The 23,319-nt window shown below is 40.3% G+C and overlaps 1 protein-coding gene across 1 annotated transcript; it reads right to left on the bottom strand.

The window, feature by feature from the left end:
* Positions 1 to 7,994: 7,994 nt before the first annotated feature.
* Positions 7,995 to 22,695, bottom strand: ppp2r1bb (protein phosphatase 2, regulatory subunit A, beta b). Its single transcript, XM_022196108.2, has 15 exons — positions 22,545 to 22,695; positions 21,763 to 21,853; positions 21,507 to 21,607; positions 20,320 to 20,552; positions 20,033 to 20,180; positions 19,772 to 19,927; positions 18,092 to 18,206; positions 17,917 to 17,987; positions 15,756 to 15,890; positions 14,110 to 14,283; positions 13,871 to 13,931; positions 10,359 to 10,513; positions 10,042 to 10,184; positions 9,819 to 9,910; positions 7,995 to 9,692 (listed from the first exon to the last, which is right to left on the bottom strand). The coding sequence occupies exons 1-15, from the start codon at positions 22,620 to 22,622 to the stop codon at positions 9,676 to 9,678; spliced, it is 1,770 nt and encodes a 589-aa protein (XP_022051800.1). The 5' UTR covers positions 22,623 to 22,695; the 3' UTR covers positions 7,995 to 9,675.
* Positions 22,696 to 23,319: the final 624 nt, after the last annotated feature.

The raw sequence follows: 23,319 nt of genomic DNA, 5'->3' as shown, positions 1-23,319 counted from the left end.
TTCATCAGTTTTTTTTAGTGGAAGTCACAAATAAAGGAGCTCTTGGTTTTTACTGGTGTTACTGAGTCAAAAGCTGCTGTTTCAACATAGACATATTCACATGCATCCACAAACCTCTCAGCACTCAAACACCCACAGACAGGCAGCCGGCTGAGCCGAGGCTCGATGGCGTCTTCAGACCCACGAGTCAGGAAGTCTGTGAACTTGTTGGTCCGGCTTGAAGGCGTCCATGTGGTCCAGTAGAAGTCCATGTAGTCGGTGTTGGCTTTGAACCGCAGTGACTGGCCGCCATCAGGTGGACCGGCTCGTTCTCATAGGAGCCTTGAGGGGACCACAGGAACATTCAGCAGCTGTTGGAGTTCTTCCTGTCAGGCTGGTGGTAGAACGGCTCTGAAGTATCTTGTACTTGTCTTATCTGGAACAATCTAACGGCCTAAACTGTAAGCAGCGGTGTAAAGAAGCAAACACACAGGCATAGATTAGGACTCAAACTTCCCGGTTCATCTTGGTAGAGGACGTGCATCATTGACAAGGATTCAGCATCTCAGTTTTATTGAGTTTCATTATTTTTTATGAAAATTTACACTTTTACTGTTTATAGATGACCCACTGTGACCCAGTGCACACTTATAATTTACCCTACTTGTGTTTGTATCTAAATAAATAATAAATATCTGCTTGTATCCCTGTTTTCATGATATTATCATTTATATGCTCATTATATGTCACTTGTGTGTATGTCTACATATTTTAAATTATTTTTGTCATGCTTAGTGATTCAGTTCAATGTACCTGTTCCTTGTAAATGGCAATAAACTCTATTCTGTTCTATTCAATCTCCATGTTATATGTATGTAATAGTCTATAGCTGTAGAGAGAGATAAATAAATATAAATTATTATTTGATTACCTTTACAATTCAATCCTTTGATCTATAAACATATTTTCTATATTTTTTATCTTTCTCTTTTTTGTTCATATAGCTATATATATATATATATATATATATATATATATATATAATTACAATGTAAATTTTACATTTATATTTGTAATAGCATTATTTTATGATACATTTGTCAGAATTATTTTCATAGATAAATTATAGCCACAGACTGCACATCAAATGCCTGAGTCATAAATATAGAAACAATCTGGGTAAATGCAAGTTACAACTGTAGTAAAGAACACTTCCAAAGAATGAGGGGGACAGGAATATATTAGTGTATGATGTGATAATGAGTGTCTACTGGCTGAAAATGTCCCGGAAAAGTCCTGGAAAATAATTTCAGGGAAAGAGTGGGAACCCTGATTACACTCGCTAATGTGAGACTTAAACTACCAGCTAAAGGATAAATGCTGTCATGGTTCAAGTCAGAAACGTGCTAAATATATCCAGTCACAACTTTAAATGAAGACATATACCAACATTAAAACCACCTGCCTGATATTGTGTAACGTTCTCCTCGTTCTGCCAAAACAGCTGTGACCCATCAGGCCATGGACACAGAGGGAATTCCCCAGTCTCTGGGTTTTGGCATCAAATTTTGCAGCCATGGAGGAGTGTAAAGGTTTATCTTAGACAGCTGATCTCCATCTTTGCATCCAGCTACTAAACCGAGAAGTGACTGAAACATTTCTTTGTCTCATTGTTTGGTGTGTCAGACCGCATGACTATTCCACTTGTTTTGCACCTCTGACATTTATCCAAAATAAAGGCGATTGCCTGAAGTCATGTCTCCATCGTGCATCAAATAGCTCTGATCTTATCAAACAGTTTCCACAGTGATCATGGGAATAAAGTTTCTGCTGAAGTCTTGCTCAAATAAGTACATGAGATTAGCTGGATCAAAATGGATTTTCTTGTTTTGTGTTCCATTTGGAATAAATACTTGGCCTTCGAGACCAGTGTCACTGGCTGGACTTTGTGCAGAAAGATAACGTGTGAGTATATTTAAAGAAGCTGCTAAAGAGTTTCTTTTCATTCATCTCTTCGAACAAACAAATGCGTGAATTCAAGTATGATAGGCAACAGTTCATTCTGTTTCTCCAGCATACAAGTGGGGTCTGAAAATAAAATAAAAAACATGCCCATATAATAATAAAAACTGTTATTTTCTTAGATTTAACTGGAGAACCACTTTGAAACTCCAGAGCTCTGATCTGCTTGGATTAGGCTATCTAGTCATATTTTTTGTTTTGTGGTCCAACTTGTCGTACCTGTTCAATCAGCTATGAAAGTTTGACGAAAATTACTGTCTTTTAATTTTTGTGAGCAAGTATTTCATTTTAAATAGTATTCTATGTGTTTTGTATTAATATGACATGCAACTACACATGGTTACTGTAAAAACATATCGCTTGTAGATTTCTGCATTATCATTTTTTTATTGAAGTGTTCACACATAAGATTTAATGAGCGTTCATTTTTTTTCTTTCATCCTTAATCAGAGACTAGTAATCCTGTATATTGCAGATTCTAAATCAATGGGATTGAGAAATTAGAAGCATAGCTTGTAATTTCAGTGCATGAAAAAAATGCTGAAAGTGGGAAATTTCACCAATATTTATATAGATATAATTTTTCTGCTAGAAAAATGTCAGATAAATCAGAGATGGTTGAGCAGAAAATGTTCAAAAAACTTCATGTTTTGAGATGGAATGAGCCGTCATCGATCAGTGGTTTTAATGTTGTGGCTGGTCGATAGAGGAGATGAGAGATATGCAGCTTTTCACTAAAACCTTGAATATATTTACCGGTCAGTAATTATGGCAGACCTGGAGAGAATCACCCCAAGACAGTAAACTAACATTCTGGTCCAACTAATAGCAGACGGCATCAAAGCAAAGCATTCACAGTTTATCCCTGTTACCTCTTAGTGGTATCTCGCTGATAGTTTAGCTTTTATTCGCTCATGTATTGAGATCTCTGTCTCAATAGTTGTCTGACCAACCTGCTACGACTCCCAGGAGCAAAAACAGCCCAGTTGTTTATGGTAACAAAGCCCCTTTACAAGGCAGGTAATAACACAGCACCCGCGTTAATCATTCCAGCTCAGCTTTAGTGGTGCATATTCCCAAACCCCTGTGCAATTAATCTAATTAACACTAACTAACCGACGCCACAATGAATTTGAGGAACCCAAGGGGAGTTAGTTGCCTGCTTTGCCCTGCTCGTGATTCAGCCTTTACTCCATTACAACAAAATGGAATGTAATTTTATTTCTGGTGCTCGTAGCTTTAGAAATCATGAAATGGAGTTAAGTTCCACAGACATTTCAACAGTATGCAGCCAAAACATTTCATGTTTTCATGGAGTCTTTTCAGCCTTTTGTCAACAATTAGTGACAATGAACTAATCACCAGCAGGAGCATCAAGAGGTAAGACATCTCGTCCTGCAAAATTCACAAGGTCACTTTTGCAGAAGTCAAACAGATAGCTAGCACTATGGATAAATAATATGATCAGCATGGCTAAATATCACTACAAGTTATGCTTTTAGTATATGAATAGACTGACCATCCATCAACCAGACAACAAACTTACTCAGCCAGCCTTTTGTACAACCAGCTGTGAGCCACTGCAGCGATTTGCACAACTCTTTTCTACTCGGTGTTAACAGGCAGGAGGGACTGAATAATTCATCACCACTGATAAGAACTGAAGCCCTGACCAGCAGCTGAGATCACTGCTCTGACATCACTTTCAGTCCATCTCCATGGCAATCATCTGTCAATATTTATCAAACTATGTGAAACTCAAACACCTTCTCTGATAGTAAAAGGGGGCTTGATCTGAGGTGAGCTCTGATAGGTCGGCCTCAGCTACACATCTGCAGCACGAAAACACATCCAGGAGCAAAATATGCTGCAGGAGAGCAGAAGGGGTTCTCAGAGCTGTTTTAGAGCAGAGGTTTGTCCCTGTTGTGCAGAACGGATCATGTAGAGTGAACACGTCAATCCAATCAGCCCACTCAGACAGAGAACAGCTAATCCCACTAATACACCACCAGAGGTAGGTGAGGGGTTAGCAGGAGGAGGGGGGGTGGGTCAATCTGTTCATGGAAACCAGGGTCTCACTTCTTTTCCTGGGATCTGACCATGTGCACAGTCGGTGCTGCTGAGCCAAAATGATAAGTCTGACACACCGGGTGGGTCACGCTCATATGAAAGTCCCCCCTTGAATCTGATCAGATTTCAGGCGACGCACCCTTGCATTTTGCATCTGTGGCCTGTTATGCAAAGTTCATTTGACTCTGTCAGACAGTAGCTTTTAATGAGATCTACCAGTGGAGTCTGCTTAAAAATGTAAAAAAATAAAATCTCCTTTCTGATCAACGACTCCCGCACTGTAAAAAAACAAAAAACAAATCCTGAATGTAAAGGCTATTTTATACACAATAATTGCACATTTGAAAAGTGCAACCTTACAGCAAATTTGCCTAAAAGACAGCAGCATTTTCCAGCTAAATGTAGTTATTTATAGTGTGCATTCAGGGCCGCTGAATGCTATTGAGACCTCCAGCAGACTGTCTGTCACAGACACTCTTGGGGGAAGAGACAAGAGAAAAGAAAGCTGATACGAGGACAGACAGTGGTAATCTTCTTCTTTCTTTCTTTTTTTCTCTGTCTCCCGGTAAAATATCACAATATCAGAGGTCTATTCACTCATCAGACCAAAGTATACTGTAATGACATCAATGGTTGTCATGACAACAGGAGGAGGGTGGATGACAACATCCTACTGCGTCTTTTAGAGCAGGAGATCACAGCACTGTTCAGGATTAGAGCTGCACACACACACACACACACACACACACACAAACAAAGGCTTGGAGACAAAAACTGGAGCTCGGAATGCAGACACAAAGATGAACTTTTGTAGAAACAAGCCGCACTTTTCCTCATAATTCACCGTGCATTACAAAAAATCTGCAAAACCCAGTGCAGCACACAGGCCGTGCAGTAAGTGGGTCTGATGTAAATGGCTGTTCATGATGTGTGTGAGGACTGCCAAAAGATTTCCTTATATGAAATGAGCTCTTATTGAAGGTCATGCTGCACTCAAAGGCATATGTCCCTCGTTTCCTTGTCTCTGCATACACACTGAACACATGCTGGCCAGCAGATGGACAGAGTCAGAAAATCCCAGTACAGACGACCCAGTAGTGCCTGGAAAAATCAGGTCCTGCAGGCTCTGAGCTGGATGTTACAGCCGAGCCAAGAGTCACACACACTGCTTGAGTGATCTTCATGTGTGCTCTGATAGAGGGGGAAAAAGTTTGTAGTGCTTATAAACCTCTGCTGCATCCCTGGAAGATGACAGAATAAGGAAAGAGGAGATGGAGGAGGGGAGCTGAAGGTGACTAAAGGAAAGGGAGTGGGCCAGCGTTTCTCTTCTCCCTGACTGATGTTTGTCATTTGTCACCCTGAGAGCATCTGACCTCACAACGTGTGTGTGTGTTTGTGTGTGTGTGCCGTGCTGTGTGGGGGCTTTGCTCGACTCCTTTCATTATAAATGACACAGTCCTGTGAGGCAGCTGCATTGACGTCAGGGCTCTCAGCTCTGTCAAGGGCTCTAGCTGCTGAAAATCCCCCCCAAATAACAGGATCTAAATAGAACGAAATAGGTTGCTGCTGTTTCATTACTGCCTCATGAACTCGAGTGGATTTGGGGGGCGGATTAGCCCTTCGTCCTCAAGTAATCGTGCTTTAATGAAGATTTTCGGTTGTAGGAAAAATTGCATGTCAAAGCTCTGGCATGTTCTTCCTCCGTCTAGATCACCAGCTTACAAAAATACCCCCCCAAAACCCCACTTGGTCTGATATATATGTGAGGAGAAGCCCAAAGTATGGTTTAGCTTTTATTATCAGCCTCAAAGGTTTCATTCACTTTCAGTCCGCCTCCTCCTTCACACCATTTCTTGAAAAGCACATCCTGCCTTGAAGCTGCTATACTCTCAGTGGCTCTCAAGTGGGTCTCACTGTAGCAGAATGTGCTGACACACAGCAGCCACAGCAACGTGTGCGTTACACTGTACTGTATGTGCATAATGTGCTAGGAGGTATGAGGTTTACAGTCGAAAGGGCTGGGCAGAGGATTGGGAGGGCCCACAGCGCCAAGGAGGGCTGATGGGAGATTTGAGGAGATTAAAAAAGGAAGGTTGAGATTCTCATAAAGATCGCTGCCATGTGATTTATAGCTCTAATCCTCTGCATCGACTGCTCATTAGGAATTAACAAAAACGATGGGGCATCTCAGATCTGCTGCATATAGCAAAAAATAAATAAACACAAGTGTTAATATCGCTCCAAGACCCTGACAGCTTGCTAAAAAGTGGATGTAAACATGCTTTTTTCACACACCCTTGCTTGAGAAAGACAAATATCCATGCTCAGCCCAGCCCTTCCTTTTGCAGCGTTCCTCACCCCAGCAGTAGTCAGGATGAGGGCAGGTGTCAGCTGCAGATCCTGGTCTGCTCTGCATGGGTTCCCCGTGGCAAAAACAGCCTGGAGGACCTGCGCTTTCATCTCGGCAGCAGCTGCCTACCAGGTCAGAGCTGAACAAATATGAGGCCAGGAGCATGTGGAATTAATCCCACATTTTCTCGAGACGTTTACAGGTTGAGAAAGAATGCTCTGTGCCTCAAAGAATATTGGTACGAAGCATACAAGGTGCATTTACTATCCTTAAACTGCAATATTTTTGGCACTTAACATGTCTGCTTCCAGTAAAACCAAAATCAAGCATCATGCAGTGCCTGTTAAAAGTTACAAACCAAAAATAAAAGTTGCCCACTTCAAAGCGTTCTCCCTTTATGGCGTTTCAACACTGAATCATGGTCAGTTTAATTTGGCTTTTCTGACAAGAATTTACAAATAAGATTCTAGCACCAACTGCCTGCACCTGTGTTAATTTAGGTGAGTCACTTTTAAGGAGGTAAATGCTTGATTTTATATTCGTAGTTAATGACATTACGATCTTGAAATCTGCTTTCACTTTGCCATTAGAGTCCTTTTGATTAATTCTTGTCCAAAAAGCCAAATTATATTGACCATGATTCAATGTTGAAAAGCAATAAAAGGGAAAAGTTCCAAGTCGGGGTGAATACTTTTTATAGGCACTGTATATTGAAGCCTGGGGGTGGCATCGTCCTGCTTTGGGAATGCTTCTCCACAGTTGGCCTGGAAGACGGAGGAGAAAATGAAGGCAGAAAAAGACAGAAATCCTGGAGGAATATCTGCTGCAGTTTGGGAGAGAATTTCCCAGCAAGAAAACAAATCAAAGCCAAAGTGACAAAAGAAAGGCTTTGAATTTGTTAAGTCTTATGTGGGAAACTAACAACCTCTAGCCAATTTACCATCACACCAACTCCACTGTTTTGACCCGTTTTCAGTGATTTCAGCTGATAACTTGTCTCAGAACTTGCAAAACACTTTCAAATTCATTCAGTGGAAACAGAGCAACTTCAACTTCTTTTACAAATCATTTTAACCAAGCTTGTTTCTCCTGCAAAATCTCAACGATAACACATTTTCTTTAGATAATTTATCCTGTTCTAGTTGCATTTGTATCCAATTATCCTGCAGCAAAACAAGAGGTCAACATTTTATTTATTTTTTACTTGCACATTATTTTCGCTAGCTACATGACACGGTTTTATTTCAACTCATCACCTGAACCTATAAAGTCAGATTTTTATTATAGAACCTTAACACCCTTCTCATTGAGCCAAACCAAACAATATGCAGCGATTTACGACAATTTCAAATATAAAAACCTGCTCGTCCATTGTGCTTTAATGTGAATATTCTTCACAGGTTCTAGATGTTCCACCGTGTGGGAAACGTATTCAGATTCTAATGAAGTGATTGCTACAGGGCAACAACAGGAGCAACCAGAATGATCCATTAAAAAAAAAAAAAAAAAGCCAATTACAGTGACAAGAGGCCTTGATGTACTAACTACTAGTTAGAAAAGAGGGCTACACCAGTTCCTTTGTGTTACTTTATTCAGATCAAGATACAGTAGTACAGCATCCCAATTGTGAAGAGAATTTAAAATAAAAATAAAAGCACAGTCTTCGTGATACAGGACAATCAACAATTAAGGTTTATTCAAGAGAACAGAATGAGAGGGGGGAGGGAAGCGGGGAGGAGAAGGGAACAGGAGGAGTAGTTCAGGGAAAGACAAAAGTTTCTTTTATCAGCACAGATGATACATTTATTCAACCCGCCCATAACCGCCCCAGCTCCCACCCCATAATAAAACATTATGCAGCCTTACGTACACATGCTCCGCGTCCCCATCCCACTTTCTTTGAAAGCATGCACTCATTCTCCATTGTGTAGAGATTTTGAAGCACAGATCCAAACGTGTGGCCCCAGACGTTCACTGACCTTATTCTTTTAAACCTCATGCTCAGCGGAGGACTTGGCAAAGGGAAGATTGGGTGACTCAAAAGCACAAGCAGTGCCGGGAGTTTGCGTTTGTTCTGATAGCTGTAGTCAATTTAGTTTTACCATCCCATTAACGTCAGATGAATAAAGCGTCCCGTACAGTAAAGAACATTGTCTCTTTACAGAGCAGGACAGGTGAAAACAGTCTACCCAGGCATACTAAAAGAAAACACCACTGCTTATCAAAGTCATTGGCACAGAGATTAAGAGCAATGCCGAGAACATATTGCAGAAAATCACAACTGACTACTACTTCCCACCCTTGCACATCAACAAAATCACTGAGGACCTGGAGGAGGGCTAATTAAGAGCAACACTTAACAGACGAGCTGGTCCCTATAACATTGGGCGGAGGAAATTCATTTGTTTGACCAATTCAATCTGTGTTGCTGCAGACAAACAGTGCAGAAGGGCATGGTAGTCGGGTAGACGGAGTTGGAAAAGTACACTATTTGAGATTGATAAGTACATGCAATCATTGAGAAAGCTCATCAGATTACATGCAGTAATGGACACCCCTTTGTTTCTTTATCAGAGCTTTGTACATTACACATCTGTGAAGTATTTAAGAGATACAACAGGTTTAGTCTGATGGAAAAAAATGCACACTGGACCTGCAAAGACCTTTCAATCACTCCTCTGAAGAGTCACACCAGTGTCTCTGGGAAAAGAGTGCTATCAAAGAGCTGATTCAGGAGGAAGCTCAGCAAAACAAACAGCTTATTGCACCGTCTGCGGCTAAAAGTTTCCATCCAGCACTGGGAGAAAAAGTGCAGCAGCACAGAGAGCTAGCACGGTCCTAGGTAGCGAACACAGACGTGGTATACTGCGATGACTGTGGCTAAAGTACAACAGTGGCCAAGGATGTCAAAGGGAGGAATGTGAGAGGGTTCTGGTTAGCGATACCTAGCGAGTACAGTAGCACATTAGTCAGCATGCACCACTTAAGTCAATTTCATCACACTTTGCCTTAGTAAAAGCACCCATTTACAGCAAAGAGGAAGGTTAACAAAGAAGCCTGTGCTATGCCTGGACAGGGACTACCATTGGACAGTAAAAAAAAAAAAAAATGAGGGAGAAAGAAAAATGGATAAAACAATTGTTAACAGCTTTCTCTATTTATTAACCAGTTGAACCTGAACATCAATAAATATCTTGTAAAAGTGTTTGTGTTGCTGATTTCGGGTGGTGTCCGGCTTAGCCGTGCTGGGTCGGTTATGCTAGGGCCAGAACTGCGTAAAAGAGGAGAAAATGACAAGAAGAGCTTTTACAATATTGTTAATTTTTGAATCTATGTCAAATAAATGCATGCAATTCAAAGTCTGTACATGATAACAAAAGAGGAAAAATGTTCTTACCACTAATAGCCTCCTGGGCAAAGTACTTGACATCCATGTCTGTGTCTGTAGCCAGCTTCTCCAGCACTGGCTTCACTTCTGTTTGAAGGGCGCTGGGGACAAAGACAAGGGATCAAATTTAATACACAAATTGGCAGAGCTGCTTCTTGATGTTAGAGGGATGGTGCATATTGTGACTGTAGACAGAAAGAAAAATGTGCTGCTGAAATAACAGACAACATACTTGCTGTCAAGGACAGGGCCGATCTTCTGAAGGGACTTGGCCACATTGAAGCGCACGTTGGCCACCTGGTCATTGGACATCTTCAAGACCACTGGTAGCATCTGCTTAGTGGTGATCTCCTGACCACATGCCTCTGACAGAGCCTGAGACAGAAATCAAGTGGTCACAAACATTGGATAATTGTGGTCCAATAAGTTTTTTTAAATAGTAACTAACAAAGCTTTAGATGCTGATGGTACAGAAAAATGAATCTCCTAAACAAAATACTAAACCTTTCAAATAAACACGCAAGCAAGCGTATGAGAGAGGATGCTCACATTGATGCAGAACAGAGTGGTCATCCTGTGGAGGTAGTTGGGGTCATTGGCCATGCCCAGCACTTTAGGGACAATGGTGTTCTGAGCCCACTCGGCTCCAAACTTCTCCACAAGCTTCATTAGGTTACAGGTGGCTGCCTCACGGATGGCATACACTAGAAAACAAACAGCATTCTGTGTGAGAGGTGTGCAGGAGCTTCGTCTTTTCCCAGGTCTCAGTGGGGATTTGGATCCCGTTTGATGGAATCTGGATGTTGCTTCACCTGCTTCCAGATCAAAGTCTTCATGTTTTTACAATCTATAATTTTCCAAATTCTCCTTGTGATTTGTAATTTAGATCCTTTGGTTTACTTGGTGCACATGACATCAACTGCATGCCTGTTTGATGGAAGAGGGTTCACTCCTGCTGCTTTTGAAAGTTTTTCCATCATTACAACACAGGGTCTAACACTTTGTCTACACAGGAGGGGTAACATGAGCAGGACGGTAGCAAAGCAGCTGCAGTGGGCTCAGTGTGCCGTCAGTGTCTACAGGGGACACATTCAGGCACAACACTGACTGCAGGTCGCCTGTGGATCCAACACACAGCTACTGTAGTTACACACACAAAACTACATAAACAAGACTTGAAATCTAAAAATACACTTTGGGTTGTGTCTACGTGCATTTAGTGAGAGTTTAAAAAAAAAAAAGCTATGCGGACAGCTGGATTAATTAAATTAGAAGTTAATTAGTTCCATCAGTGTGTGTGTGATGGTTGACTGGTCAAGTTTACTGCAATGCTTTCTGTGCAGAGACAACAAGGCTAGAGATACAGACTGTACACTCGCAACAGAAATTTGTCATCTTTGATACTGGGCCATAGAAAAAACACCAAATTAACTTGGACACTTTTTCTTTATAGTTCCCAAAAAAGAAATCCTTAATGAGTGCAAACAAGCGACAAGTAAGATAACCGTCCTGTCTGCATCAAACCTCATCTGCAAAATCATCTTTATAAGCTACAGCTGGACAACAGGATTGCATAGTTGCCACATGTAGGGCAAAAATCAAGAACACCACTCTGGAAAAGAAAAATGAGTGGCTGTGAAGAAGGTCATATGTCCCACAAGATGAGGAAATTGTAGCAAAAGGAAAACATCCATGACTTGGAAACAAGTCCAGTTTCTAAATGTGGATAAACAGTACAGCAAAAAGACTTGAAGGAAACACTTTCCACCATTTCAAAAAGCATCACCATGAATGTTACCATTCCCCAAAGCGTACAGAAAGCCAAAACGCTGCGCTTACAAACGAGCAGCAAGAGCTTAGCTTGCTAAAAAGCGTCTTATAGTGACATCAGTTCACACCACAGAAGCTTGGTTACGTCCGTCTTCTAGTCAATCTCCATGAGGGGACTGGGACCATGGTGCAAGTGACATTTTTCAGGTTTATAAATTCTATTGTTATTATGCGGTACATAAAAGTAAGCGCAACTACTGGTAGCAGAGTGCAACAGCCAATATGTCTAAGAGAACAAGCTGACTGTGTGAGGTCCTCTCAAAAGCACTGCTGTTCTCATTAAGATGTAAATATTATAGCACACCGGCTGCAAAGACAATTAAGTTACTCATTTATAAATAAGTGATGGTTGAGAGCCATAACAAAAACTGTTTCACTGGTTATCAGAATCAAAATGTTTGATTTCAACTCAGTCCCAAATTGGAAACAAATAACACACACACACACACACGTTTTTGGCCATATTGCCCAGCTCTCGTACATTATGTAGACTATTTAGCAATGTTTTTTAAAAAAGAGAGCTATGCAGAAATCTCAAAAGCCTTCTGCTAATGTTTACCACTTCGATTACAAGCAATTTAAACAATTAGAGACTGTAGGACGTTTGCCTCAGAGCAGGATATATAGGAAATTGCTAGGAACAAGATCATTGCGCTATAAAAATGTTACAAGAGCAATTCACCATATAAAGACATTTACTTGGGTAAACTTGGTTCATATACTAAGAGAAGCTTCCAAGTTTCAGTCTGACAGAACACCAAAAATGATGGAATTTGTACGGTATGTCAAATGTACTGTAGCTCTCTTTGCAACGGAGTCAGTAAGGGAAAGATTCTGGGCTGATTTATGTAGCCCTGTCTTTCTTTGAAGGGCTTACGTAAGGGTGGCACGGCCCTAACCTCAGCCACACACACACGCAGAGAAACGCACACCAGCAGCATTCCAATGATGTAACCCAGCTGGCCCTTTGTCCTCGACAGCGAGTGTGTGTCTCTCTAATTGGAAAACATGATGTCAAGAGAACACTCCAGACTTTGTGAAAATTTTATGCAAAAGACAATATTCTACTTTCTAAAATGCAGCAGGGTGTGTTGTGTAGTTCTAGTGCTTTTTTTTTAATATTATGAAGAATCATGATTTGTCTCACAAACCAGTTTTAACTGCTGGGGAGAAAGAAGAGTCCCGGGCAAACTTGTACTGATATAAACTCACACACCGAGTGACCCAAACTGAGATTTTTAAAGTCCATTAACAACAATATAAACCCGATGCAGGAAGCACTGCAGGCAGATGCATAGAAAGATAATCGAAGCTGCAGACAGTACGACAGAGTGCAACAGAGCAGCTTAACTATTCTACAGTGGCACAAATTCCAATGACAACTTGTCAAAAATCATTGTACAACAGAATGTAGAGCTTTCTCTACTCACAGCAGTCGCACTAGATTACTCTTCAAAGTTAGAGAGCCTTCCATTAGCATGTACAAGACGGCTGCAGATTGCCACATCTCATCCCTTCTTTAGCCTGCAATTTTCCTCACTCACACCCTCTAAGCTCATTAATCTCTACCCTTTAACATCAGGTTTTCTGTACAGATATAATGCAGAATCAGAGTAGTGAGAGAGGATTTATCTGTTGACCTGCCAAGCTCAGGTGAGTGAGAGCAATAATATGGAATAGAGATCTAGGAAACTGATGCTAGGAGATATAGCCACAGAAACTGGGTTTGACAGAACACTTGACAACCAATGCTATCTTAATTTAAGTGTGTGACAAATGAAACAGATATAGATGTAGTTGTAGAAAAGATTATTTATAAGACAAAAAAAAAAAAAAAGAGGGTTAGTGTCTTATGAAGTTACCACAGGTTGATACAGAGCAGGGCCAAAGCAAATAAAATGATTGCAACTGGAAAGTGTAAAGAAAATCGGGCACATTTCCAGTTTGTTTGGGAGAGTTTATGGTGTCGTAAGAGCAAAACAAAAGCAGTTCAAACTGGAATACAAAGTCAAAATCAGGAGTTTAATCTGTATTAATAGAAAAAAAAAATAGAATATTACAAAGAAAGCTGCCCTGTAACCATCTCTGCTTTACAATGCACTAATAGATAAAAACATCCTGTCTTGTGACCATGACACTTCACATGAATTTTATGAGTTTACAGTGAGCAGGAACTTGGTACTCTTCTACAGACTGCTTGGAAAATTTTTAACCCAAAAGACTGCACTTACCATGGTCAATAAGCCAGGCCATACAAAGGGTGTTGAGCTTTTCGTCAAAGAATTCCACTCCCTGGAGAAACAGAGTAATTAGAGCAATTTCCTGGATGCCAATAGTAAAATTAGGCCTGACAGTATTCTTGTCTGCACATTGCTAATATTTCTGTGTTCACACATGGTACTAATTAGGACAGCATTTAAAACGTATGTTATATGGGTTTCCGCAGTCTTTCCTAGACTCCATGACTCACCAGCTGTCCTGCCAACAAGGGCATGTACTCTATGATGGCAAGGCGGACCCTCCACTTAGCATCCTCTGCCAGTTCCACAATGGCCGGCAGCAGCGACTGCGAGAGCTGGCGTATGCCAATCACCTCGTTCACACAGTCTAGGTTGGAGATGATGTTGAGACGCACCTCAGGGCACTGTGACAGAAAAATTAAGACTCAAGGTTACAGCAGCACATTTTAATCATAACAAGGGATTCAGACATTAGACAAAATCATAGCTATCTTTTAAAGCTGACATATTCTAAAGCAAAACTACTTTTTGGCCTTTATATTTACCAATAGGATTGTTTCTAACACTCTCCAAAGTGCACATTTCTTGACTTCAGGCAGGCCAAGCCAATTAAGTCTCTCTAAACAAACAAGGCTTCCAAGTGGTCGTCGAGAAAACTGCACCCCAGGCTTCTATCAAAGAGCTGAAAATGAGATCTGCTATATGCCTGATTTGAACAGGACATCAACAACTGGAAAAGCTAAACTTTTCCTCCATATACTCTCAAAGTCTAGAAGCCACAAAATGAACGATGACTCTACATTTTCTGTCATGTTTGTAAACCAAATGGGAACAAAATAGCAGGTAAGTAAGGTACAGTAACAGTTTGAAAAATCACAGCTCTTGAATGAATGAATGTCTGCAGAATATTCCCCATCTTACTGCTTTCAAAATTTATTCTCAGATACACCCTGACTTAAAATTTGCAAGTCAAAGCTGTCAGTTTGGACAGTAATCTAATTAGACACTCTTGGTCCTGTGCTTGTGTAGTGAGGAAAATGGGCCGTCTTTAAATAGGACTAAAGGAAAGCAGAGAAGAACTTAATGCCTAAACCTTCCAAAATATTTATATACCTTTGTGTCTAACCTGCCATCTCCTGTCTGATCTCAATATGCAAATTGACATTCTAACGATGTATTCATTCAAGAAGATGTGAGTGGGCAATTGTTCCTGAAGAACTCGTTACTTTAGAGGAACAATGTACATCAACATTCATCAGCTAAAACCCGGCCCATTTTTAACTGAATGCAGAATCATAAACACTGCTCTATGATTTTATTTCTGTAACGGCTCTTTGAACAAACCCTTTCCAAAGTATGCCTCATACTGACTCACAAAAATAACTAAATGCAAACAAACACATGAAAGGACATGTCTAAGTTCATTGTTCATTACAAAACTAATCTACGTACTACACCAGCAGCCTTAACCTTATTCAGTCTACTTAACCCACCAACATCTACATTTATTCCATAAGGCTGTAAATTCAATCAAAACACATCAAGCAGTAACCTATGTGGTTAATCTATGTCCATCTTCATTACATTTCCCTCCAGCTAATCAGTCCTATTGTAAGGTCTTGGCTGGCACCCAACTGCATGAATCATCCTTCTCTGCAGCCAGGTGGCTGTTAGGTGTATGTGGTGGCTGCATCTAAGTGGCTTTGCCTGGTCTCAGACATGCTGATCAAAGAATGTCAAACTCTAAAGCTCTCATAGGAACCCTTCGCTTTGAATGTGACCAAACGAAGCACTGCCTTTTGGATTTCCAAAGACCGTTGTGTACTATATAAAAGAGAAATTGGGGCCCCCGCTTACTAATCCACATTTCCTTTACCTCGTCCTTGAGCTGAGCCAGGAAGAGAGGCAGCAAGTGCTCTATTGTGTTGTCCTTGCCCAGGATGGTTGAAAGGCCCATAATGACGGAGGCCAGGGCTGACTTCACATGCTGGTTGGTGTCTGAAACAAGTTCCTGGTCAGGGACGGGACACACAGGAGACAGAGAGATCAGCACAAACAAATAGTTAAGACAGAAAGTACGTAAATAAACATCAAAACTACTGCTATGGGTCATAGTCACAACACACTACCAACAGAGAGGCTATAATCGACTTGTGTGTAAATACACAGTAAAGTGAATGCAATACTAGTGTAGACAACAAACAGTCATTTTACTTAACTGTAGGAGAAAAAAAAATGTAAATAGAATGTAGACAGAAACAGAATTGGGTGTAACATAAACAAGGGGCAAAGAAATTGCCCGTTTACTTCTATACCAACCTTCCATGCTCATTGATGATATTAATTATAACTAATCAAACTATTATCACATGGAAGTTTTTAGGAAAAACACAAGCACCCAAGAAGTGTACCACTTTTCAGAAAATTATTTTCAGTCAAGCCAGAATATATTAGAAACATAACCAAAATTTTTAGCATAGCCTTTGTCACAACTCCTGTGGTGGGATCTGTGCTACGTTTGAGAAACACACTCGTGCCATTACCATTTGACATTTTTACGGTGTTCTAAAGTTGTGTGTCCGTTTGTTGCTACCTGTATAGATTTTTCCACTGCTTTTATATGTTGACAGGGTAAGCAGAATGACTTTCAGTGATACCGTTTAGTAGCTTTCATAAATAACTTGTAGATCCAGAAATTTCCCTGCCTGTACTGTTGTTACAAGTAAAGAAACAGGCAATGATATAAAAGAAATTCTGTTGAGCAATACTGCAACTGAACTTACTATTCTACAAAAGCAACAGTGCCACCTGCTGGTCAAAATCTTGACCAACACCGACATCCAGACAATGCCTAATCTAATGTCTTTCACAATAGACCTGCAAAACACACACCCTAAATAGCCACTTATGGCTAAAGTTACATTAGCGGGCTGATACCCCTATGGATTTTCATTGGACCACCATTTTGTTTTTAGCATTTGGATGGTGTTTCCTTCAAAGGGATTTATGATATACTTTGATCAAGAACATCAAAGCAAACACAGATCAATATAGAACAGTGCCAACATTTTTATTCTGGAAGAACATCCATTTTATTATAAATCCTAATTCTTGTTGTACGTTTTTTTTTTTTTTTTTTAAATAGTTTTGGTCAGTTGTAATATTGTATTCACCAACTGCTGACATCTGCAGGGGGGACTGGGGGAAAATGGAACCTACAAGGGTAAGCAGTTTGTAAACAACCCCTCAGGTATACCAGAGGTTAGTACATGTGCATTCAATTTCACAGATCACCTCCCTGGTTCCACTCTGACCTACTGTGCTTACTATCATGAGCATATTTTTTTTCTATAAAACTGGTAATTGCAAAAATAAACATTTGCAGTGTGCACAATTTCAGATCTATAATTGGTTCATACAAAGCTGTTCAACTCAAAACCCTATTTTGACCACTTCTTTGTTTACTCACTTGAGATGTCAGGAACAGAGTTCATAAATAAAACTGTATCAAGAGGAAAAATTATCAGAGTTGTGTAATATAAGGCCAGTGTTAAAGTTTTTGCTTCCTCAAGTATACAAAGGTGCGTCTGACATAAATTTCATCATCTACCCGCACAAATCCCTTTGTGGATGTCCACATGAAGTCCAAACTTTTACTCCACAAAATGATTACAGTACGAGCACAATAGTTGAATACATACATGCAGCCTTCTACACACGTATGGAGCACAGTCCTCTAAGTGGGAGCCTGGACTAAAAAGCAGCTAACTATGCATCTGTGGTGTCTGCAGCCGTCTATGAGCATGTCCGCAAGGGAGTACGATCACGACTTTAGACCTAGGTAGTGAAAACAGCCCTAAGTAGATACAACACCACATGTCAGCATAAATGCTTTGAGGACAACTATAAAAATATGAACCTCTATTCATTTTCCATGCCTAACCACTGATGGCAAATCAAAGTGTCTTTTGCATAACTGAGAAGTGAAGCGCCGCAGGAATCTCACAATGTGGTAGACAGGAAAGTTTATTTTTTACCTTGACGCAGGGCAGGATGTGAGTCATGATGATCTGCTCACGATTGTCCTCTGGGAGGTTCTCACAGAATTCTAACAAAAAGAAATGTACACTGTCGATAAAATATGAAAGAGACTGGGCGAGCAGCTGAAATAGCTTTAACCCATGTAATTCACCTTTTTAGTGAGTCTCTTACCTTTTACTTTGTTGGCTGCAGCAGCACGGACCTCAGCTTCACAGTCCTTCAGGAGATTCTGGAAGGCTGGGACCAGGTCATTCTTTGTGATCTCTGGCCCGACTGCTTTCTGGAGCTACATGAAAAGAAAATCAATGCATTTCAATATATATATATATATATATATATATATATATATATATATATAAACACATGTAGAAAATATCAATGCAAATAGACATTCTGGAATATATTAGGTAATTAAAAATTGAGAGAGGTGGGCAATAGATTACAGGTGACATAACTATGACGAACAAGTGATGTCTAATGTCAATGTTTTGACTCAACTGATCGACAATTTATTAGATACAGGGCCTGCCCGAATAGCAGTGTAGGAGCTCCAGATATTCAGCCCCGATTAATGACGAATATCCCGTTTGGCCCGTAACGTCCGACGGGGGCGAATATTCGGGTCGGTTTGTAATGTCCGACGGTGGACGAATGTAACCTAACAGAATGGAGCGAGCCACACATTACGATTGGTTCGCAACGTCCGACAAAAAGGATAATGCAAGTTTCTAGCACGCGAGACTCTGGAAGATGGGCTCAATAAAAACGTGGTTTTGATTTTTCTCAGTCACATGTACAAATTAATTTCACAACAGTAATTTGTGCATATCGGATGTTGTGACTGCAGTGGCCAGTCCAACAGGTCTCATTTCATGTCATATTCTGATTGAACACATTACAACACAGAGAAGTTTAACATTCAGGAGAAAGAACAAGTTTGGAGAGGGGCTTAAAGTATACTTGACTCCAATGTAAAATGAGTTACACCATATCAAGATCCTGCAGTGGTCTGTCTTTGTAACTTCATGACATCATAGCAATACCTATGCCAAAACAAAGGCTGGACATACAGATAGCTCTTAATGCTAAGAAAAAAAAAATAAACAGAGCTTGGAGGTACAAATATTTTACTGCATCAATTTTCATGAAAGTCCCCAATCAATCAAAGTATTTTGATGGATTTGGCAAAGTTAAAACAGCGTGTAAGCCTAATTTCACAAGCATAGCATTTGTGATATTTCTGTTCGTCAAGAAAAAACTGAAATGTGACAGACTGTTGAACAGATGCTGTTGTATGATATGCAACAGTGGATACATGCTTGACTGATACTAAAACATTAACTTACAACGCATACAATTTTTAGCAAATACAAAAAACTCCAAAAAATGTTGTTGTTTTTTTTTTTTAATAATGGCAATCTATAAAATTTGCTATAATAGAGTCATCAGCTATCTGTCAATACCAGCTGCAGTCTTGCTTGAACATCATCCCCAATTTAAATAACAGGGAAACCGTGTTACTCGTCATCTCTTGTCACTGATCTTAAAACATCTCAAAAATCTTTCAGCTGTCATTAATAACTACAGATTAGAATCTTCGATATGAACTAATGTTACAGATACATTTGCGTGAAAACATCCCTTTTATGTACGTAATGCTGCCTACAAATGTGTAACTAATAGTAATAAACTTTGATCTCATCCTGTACAATAAAACGTGTTCTTGCTTTCAAACAATTTCCTCTCTGACTTGGACTGTGCAGGTGTTCTGGAAAATTGTAATCCTGGCAATAAGCCTCATTTCCAATTAGCAGATGTCAAAACTGTTGGAAACAACTGGCTTCCGCTTACCTCAGAGAACTTGTCAGCCACCATGTAACGGACCCTCCAGGACTTATCCTCTGCAGCCTGGCGCAGAGTTGGCATCACCAGGGTTTCCAGGTCCTCCTGAGGCAGCAGTGTGGCAATGCTGACACAAGCCTCCACTGCAAGCAGCCGCACTGAGTCCTAAAGGAGAAAGGTAATGTGATCTGTTTGGCCATCCCTGCATTTAAGATTCAAATACACTTAAAACGCAATCAGGTGAAGAAGAGAGAAGACAAGGGCTCATACCTGCTCATCAGAGGCCAGAGCAGTGAAGAGAGAAATTATGTCACTTTTTACATAATCCAGCTCCAGGACTTTGGCAAACTCTCCCAGTTTAGATGCTGCAGCACGACGTACCATAGGAGTGTCGTCTGAACACAAGGTGCGAAAATGCCTAGAAATAACCACATCATCATCAAAACAACATTAAATAGCAAGTTTAAAACAATCACTGAAAAGTTATATTAAATGATATGCCTAATGTCCAATGAGTGGAATGAGGATTTGGAGCACTCTGCTCAAACGTCACTTACTGACGGATCTCAGCCTTGACAGTGCTGGAGACACGAGGATAACACACACTAAAGAGGCCACAGGCAGATGTGCGAGAGGTGAACCAGTCACCACTGGCCAGTCGCTTCACCAAAGGCTCAAAATGGACCTCCAGGTCAACTGGAGAGTGCTCCTGAGAGATCTTCCGCAGGGATTCCACAGCTTTGTCTCTGACTACTGTCTCTTCCACTGTAGCAAGGCTCTCCAGAGGGGGCTGCATATAAAGACAAAATATGGTTAAACTATTGCAAACACATACATGCAGTACTACAACTTTAAACAGTTGGTAGGGTTGAACAACCAAGTGTAATATCCAAATTCTAAGAGCTGTACATTTTCAATAAACAAATTAAAAATGTACACCAAAACACTGTTATAAACAAAACACTGTGATGCTCTGGCCTGTAAATAATATTTGTCAAGCCTCAAGGAGCATACTTGTTTAGTACAGACCACAGCAAAAACAATATATTTTTTCTCTCTAGTGCAACAACAAAAAAAGCTACTCAAAATCCAAATTCTTATTGCATTATCCGTCAAAATCACTTCAAGAGGTTTCTCTTTCACACATTGTTCAGCCTTAATATTTAGCATTTACAATAAATATTGCAGTATCATGTGGGCATCATGTGCCTTTTTAATAGATCCTAACAATTTCTGTTTCTACAGATACAAAGGTGATACGTGTCCCTAACAGGCATATATTTATACCAACCATCCAGAAAATTCCAACTAGAAAAGCACTCAGAGAGTGCAGACCTCCGCCAAGGATAGAGAGGAAAACAGGAAACCCATGCAGTAAAGGATCATGAGCTGGAATCGAACCTGCGTCTCTGACACAGGTCTGTTTACGAATCACCTTCTTAACCAGTTGAGCTATCTGGACACCTTGCTCCAATTTGTTGGACGACATACTAACCTATGATGTTTTTGTCATATTTTGGACCACCTACTAAAATATACTAAAAAATTCAAAGTGATCCAGAATCCAGGATCCTTTCCGGATTGCCACCAAAATTAAATCAGCTCTTCCTCTTGCCATAGTCTACATCCCCTCAAAATTTCATGTGAATCTGACCAGGTGTTCTTGAGTTATCTTGCTAACTGACAGACAGACACACAAACGCCAGGTGTCACATAACCTCCTTGGCAGAGGTAATAAACTCACCAGGAGACAGTGGACGTACTCCGGCCCTCCCACCAACATAGTGAAATTGCCAAGCTGCTCAGCCAGTGCCAAAAGCACCTCATCTTCATCATAGATGGTGTCTAGGTGATGATAAAGAAACTTGTTAAAAACATGCAAGACTATGTCATCAGTTCTGAATATGCAACTACAGGCAGCAATTGCAACAGTTTGGGCTGTTCAGAAAATAGCATTCAGCACTTCTTCATTTAACGAGGAAGACTAAAGACTTTATTACCTGTAAGGAAAGGAAGGAGTTCAGTGCGAGTCCTCTCTACACCAAGGGCCAGTGCAATAGTAGACAGCTTCTTGATGCTGTTCAGACGTAACTGTACACATAATAACATTTATTAATACGTTGTCAGCGACAGTAAACCACATTTAGAAATCTCATCATGAGCAAGCCTCATCATCTCATGCTAATTCTGCTAGAAGTGACCAGTAACGTATTTACTATGTTGTCTAATGTTGCCTTCCGTGCATTCGCCAAAGGCAGCTAGCTAAAGTTAACCAACGTTTCGGGTGGCAACGACTTAAGGTAGCTAAATCGAGATGCTAGCTTTACACAAAGCGAGAAAGAATAAACAGGTAAACTTTAGCCCCCGGAGCCTCGAAGGGCCCGCTGTTGTGATTTCTAACTTCAACGTTCGTCATTTAGCTAGCATCCTCCTAGGTACTAGCGACGCGTTAAAGCTAGCGGCTAAGTGAATGACCTGGTTAGCTTATCCTAACAATAACAGTTTACGATATTTAACTTCTTTACATAGAAGCACCGACCGACTGAGGTCTATAATGACCGTTACTCTAAATGAACAATAAGCATCACAAATATTGACAAGAAACGAAACTGGGAAGGCAGGGCGCGTCCGGCAGAAAATTCCTGATAGGCCTTGGCCGGGAACGTTAGCTAGCACATTTGCTGTTTAGCTAGCTGGCAATCACACGCCAAAATACGGCGAAATTCTTTGATTTCACTGCACAATGTAATTCGTAAGCAACGTCGAAATTGGTGCTACCAACCTGTACGTCCTCATTTCGCAGCTCATCAATGAGAACGGCGATAGGGTAGAGAGAGTCGTCTCCATCAGCTCCTGCCATTTTGGATACTGTTGCAGTTACCGAATGGCGCTGCTGTGCGGCACTACCGTAGACTTTTTATAAGGTCTATGGACACTACGGGGTTTCTGCGGGAGAGAAGCGGCTGCAGGGCCCTCCCTCCTCCGCTGCTGCTGCCTTCAAGAAACCATCGAGAAAACCGCCCAACAACAAGCTCCATTTAATAGACACCAATAAAATCAGCCAAAAAAAACCCCAAAACACTTTATGAGAGACTAAAAAGAAAGCAAAGTGTGTACTGCAGACATAAAAATAAACCCGGTATGCAATGTATATAAGTCAGAAGAAAGATCAGAAGCAAACTGAAACGAAAGACGATATATAAGCAGATTACTAGTTAAGAAAATTTTTTCATGATTCATAAATGAAGCAATATTTAGGTATTGTAGTGATAATAAAAATATAGGCACGATTATAAACTCGCAGCGGATAATAATATTGAGAATTTAAAAAAAATATATCATAATTTTATTTTAAAAATGGCCTATTATTATATTTAACTTCAACCAGATTTAAAAATATTTAATACAAATGTAATATTTATAATTATTAAAAAAATACATACATACATACATACATACATACATACATACATACATACATACATACATACATACATACATACATACATACATATATATATATATATCACTAGTATTGGAATACTAGTGAAGAAAAT

Source organism: Acanthochromis polyacanthus, chromosome 13 (genome assembly GCF_021347895.1).
Source record: "Acanthochromis polyacanthus isolate Apoly-LR-REF ecotype Palm Island chromosome 13, KAUST_Apoly_ChrSc, whole genome shotgun sequence".
Classification (NCBI taxonomy): domain Eukaryota; kingdom Metazoa; phylum Chordata; class Actinopteri; family Pomacentridae; genus Acanthochromis; species Acanthochromis polyacanthus.
Note: the sequence above shows the minus strand (reverse complement) of the source record. Positions and strands in the feature narration are given on the sequence as shown.

Bases quoted from the DNA above. Each gene is read 5' to 3' on its own strand.
- ppp2r1bb (XM_022196108.2), bottom strand. From the start codon at position 22,622: ATGGCAGGAGCTGATGGAGACGACTCTCTCTACCCTATCGCCGTTCTC. The intron at 15,891-17,916 runs GTAAAAAATAAA...GTCCCTGACCAG, and splicing joins ACATCCTGCCCTGCGTCAAG to GAACTTGTTTCAGACACCAA. The intron at 10,514-13,870 runs GTAAGTGCAGTC...TTTGTTTTCTAG, and splicing joins GGCCTGGCTTATTGACCATG to TGTATGCCATCCGTGAGGCA.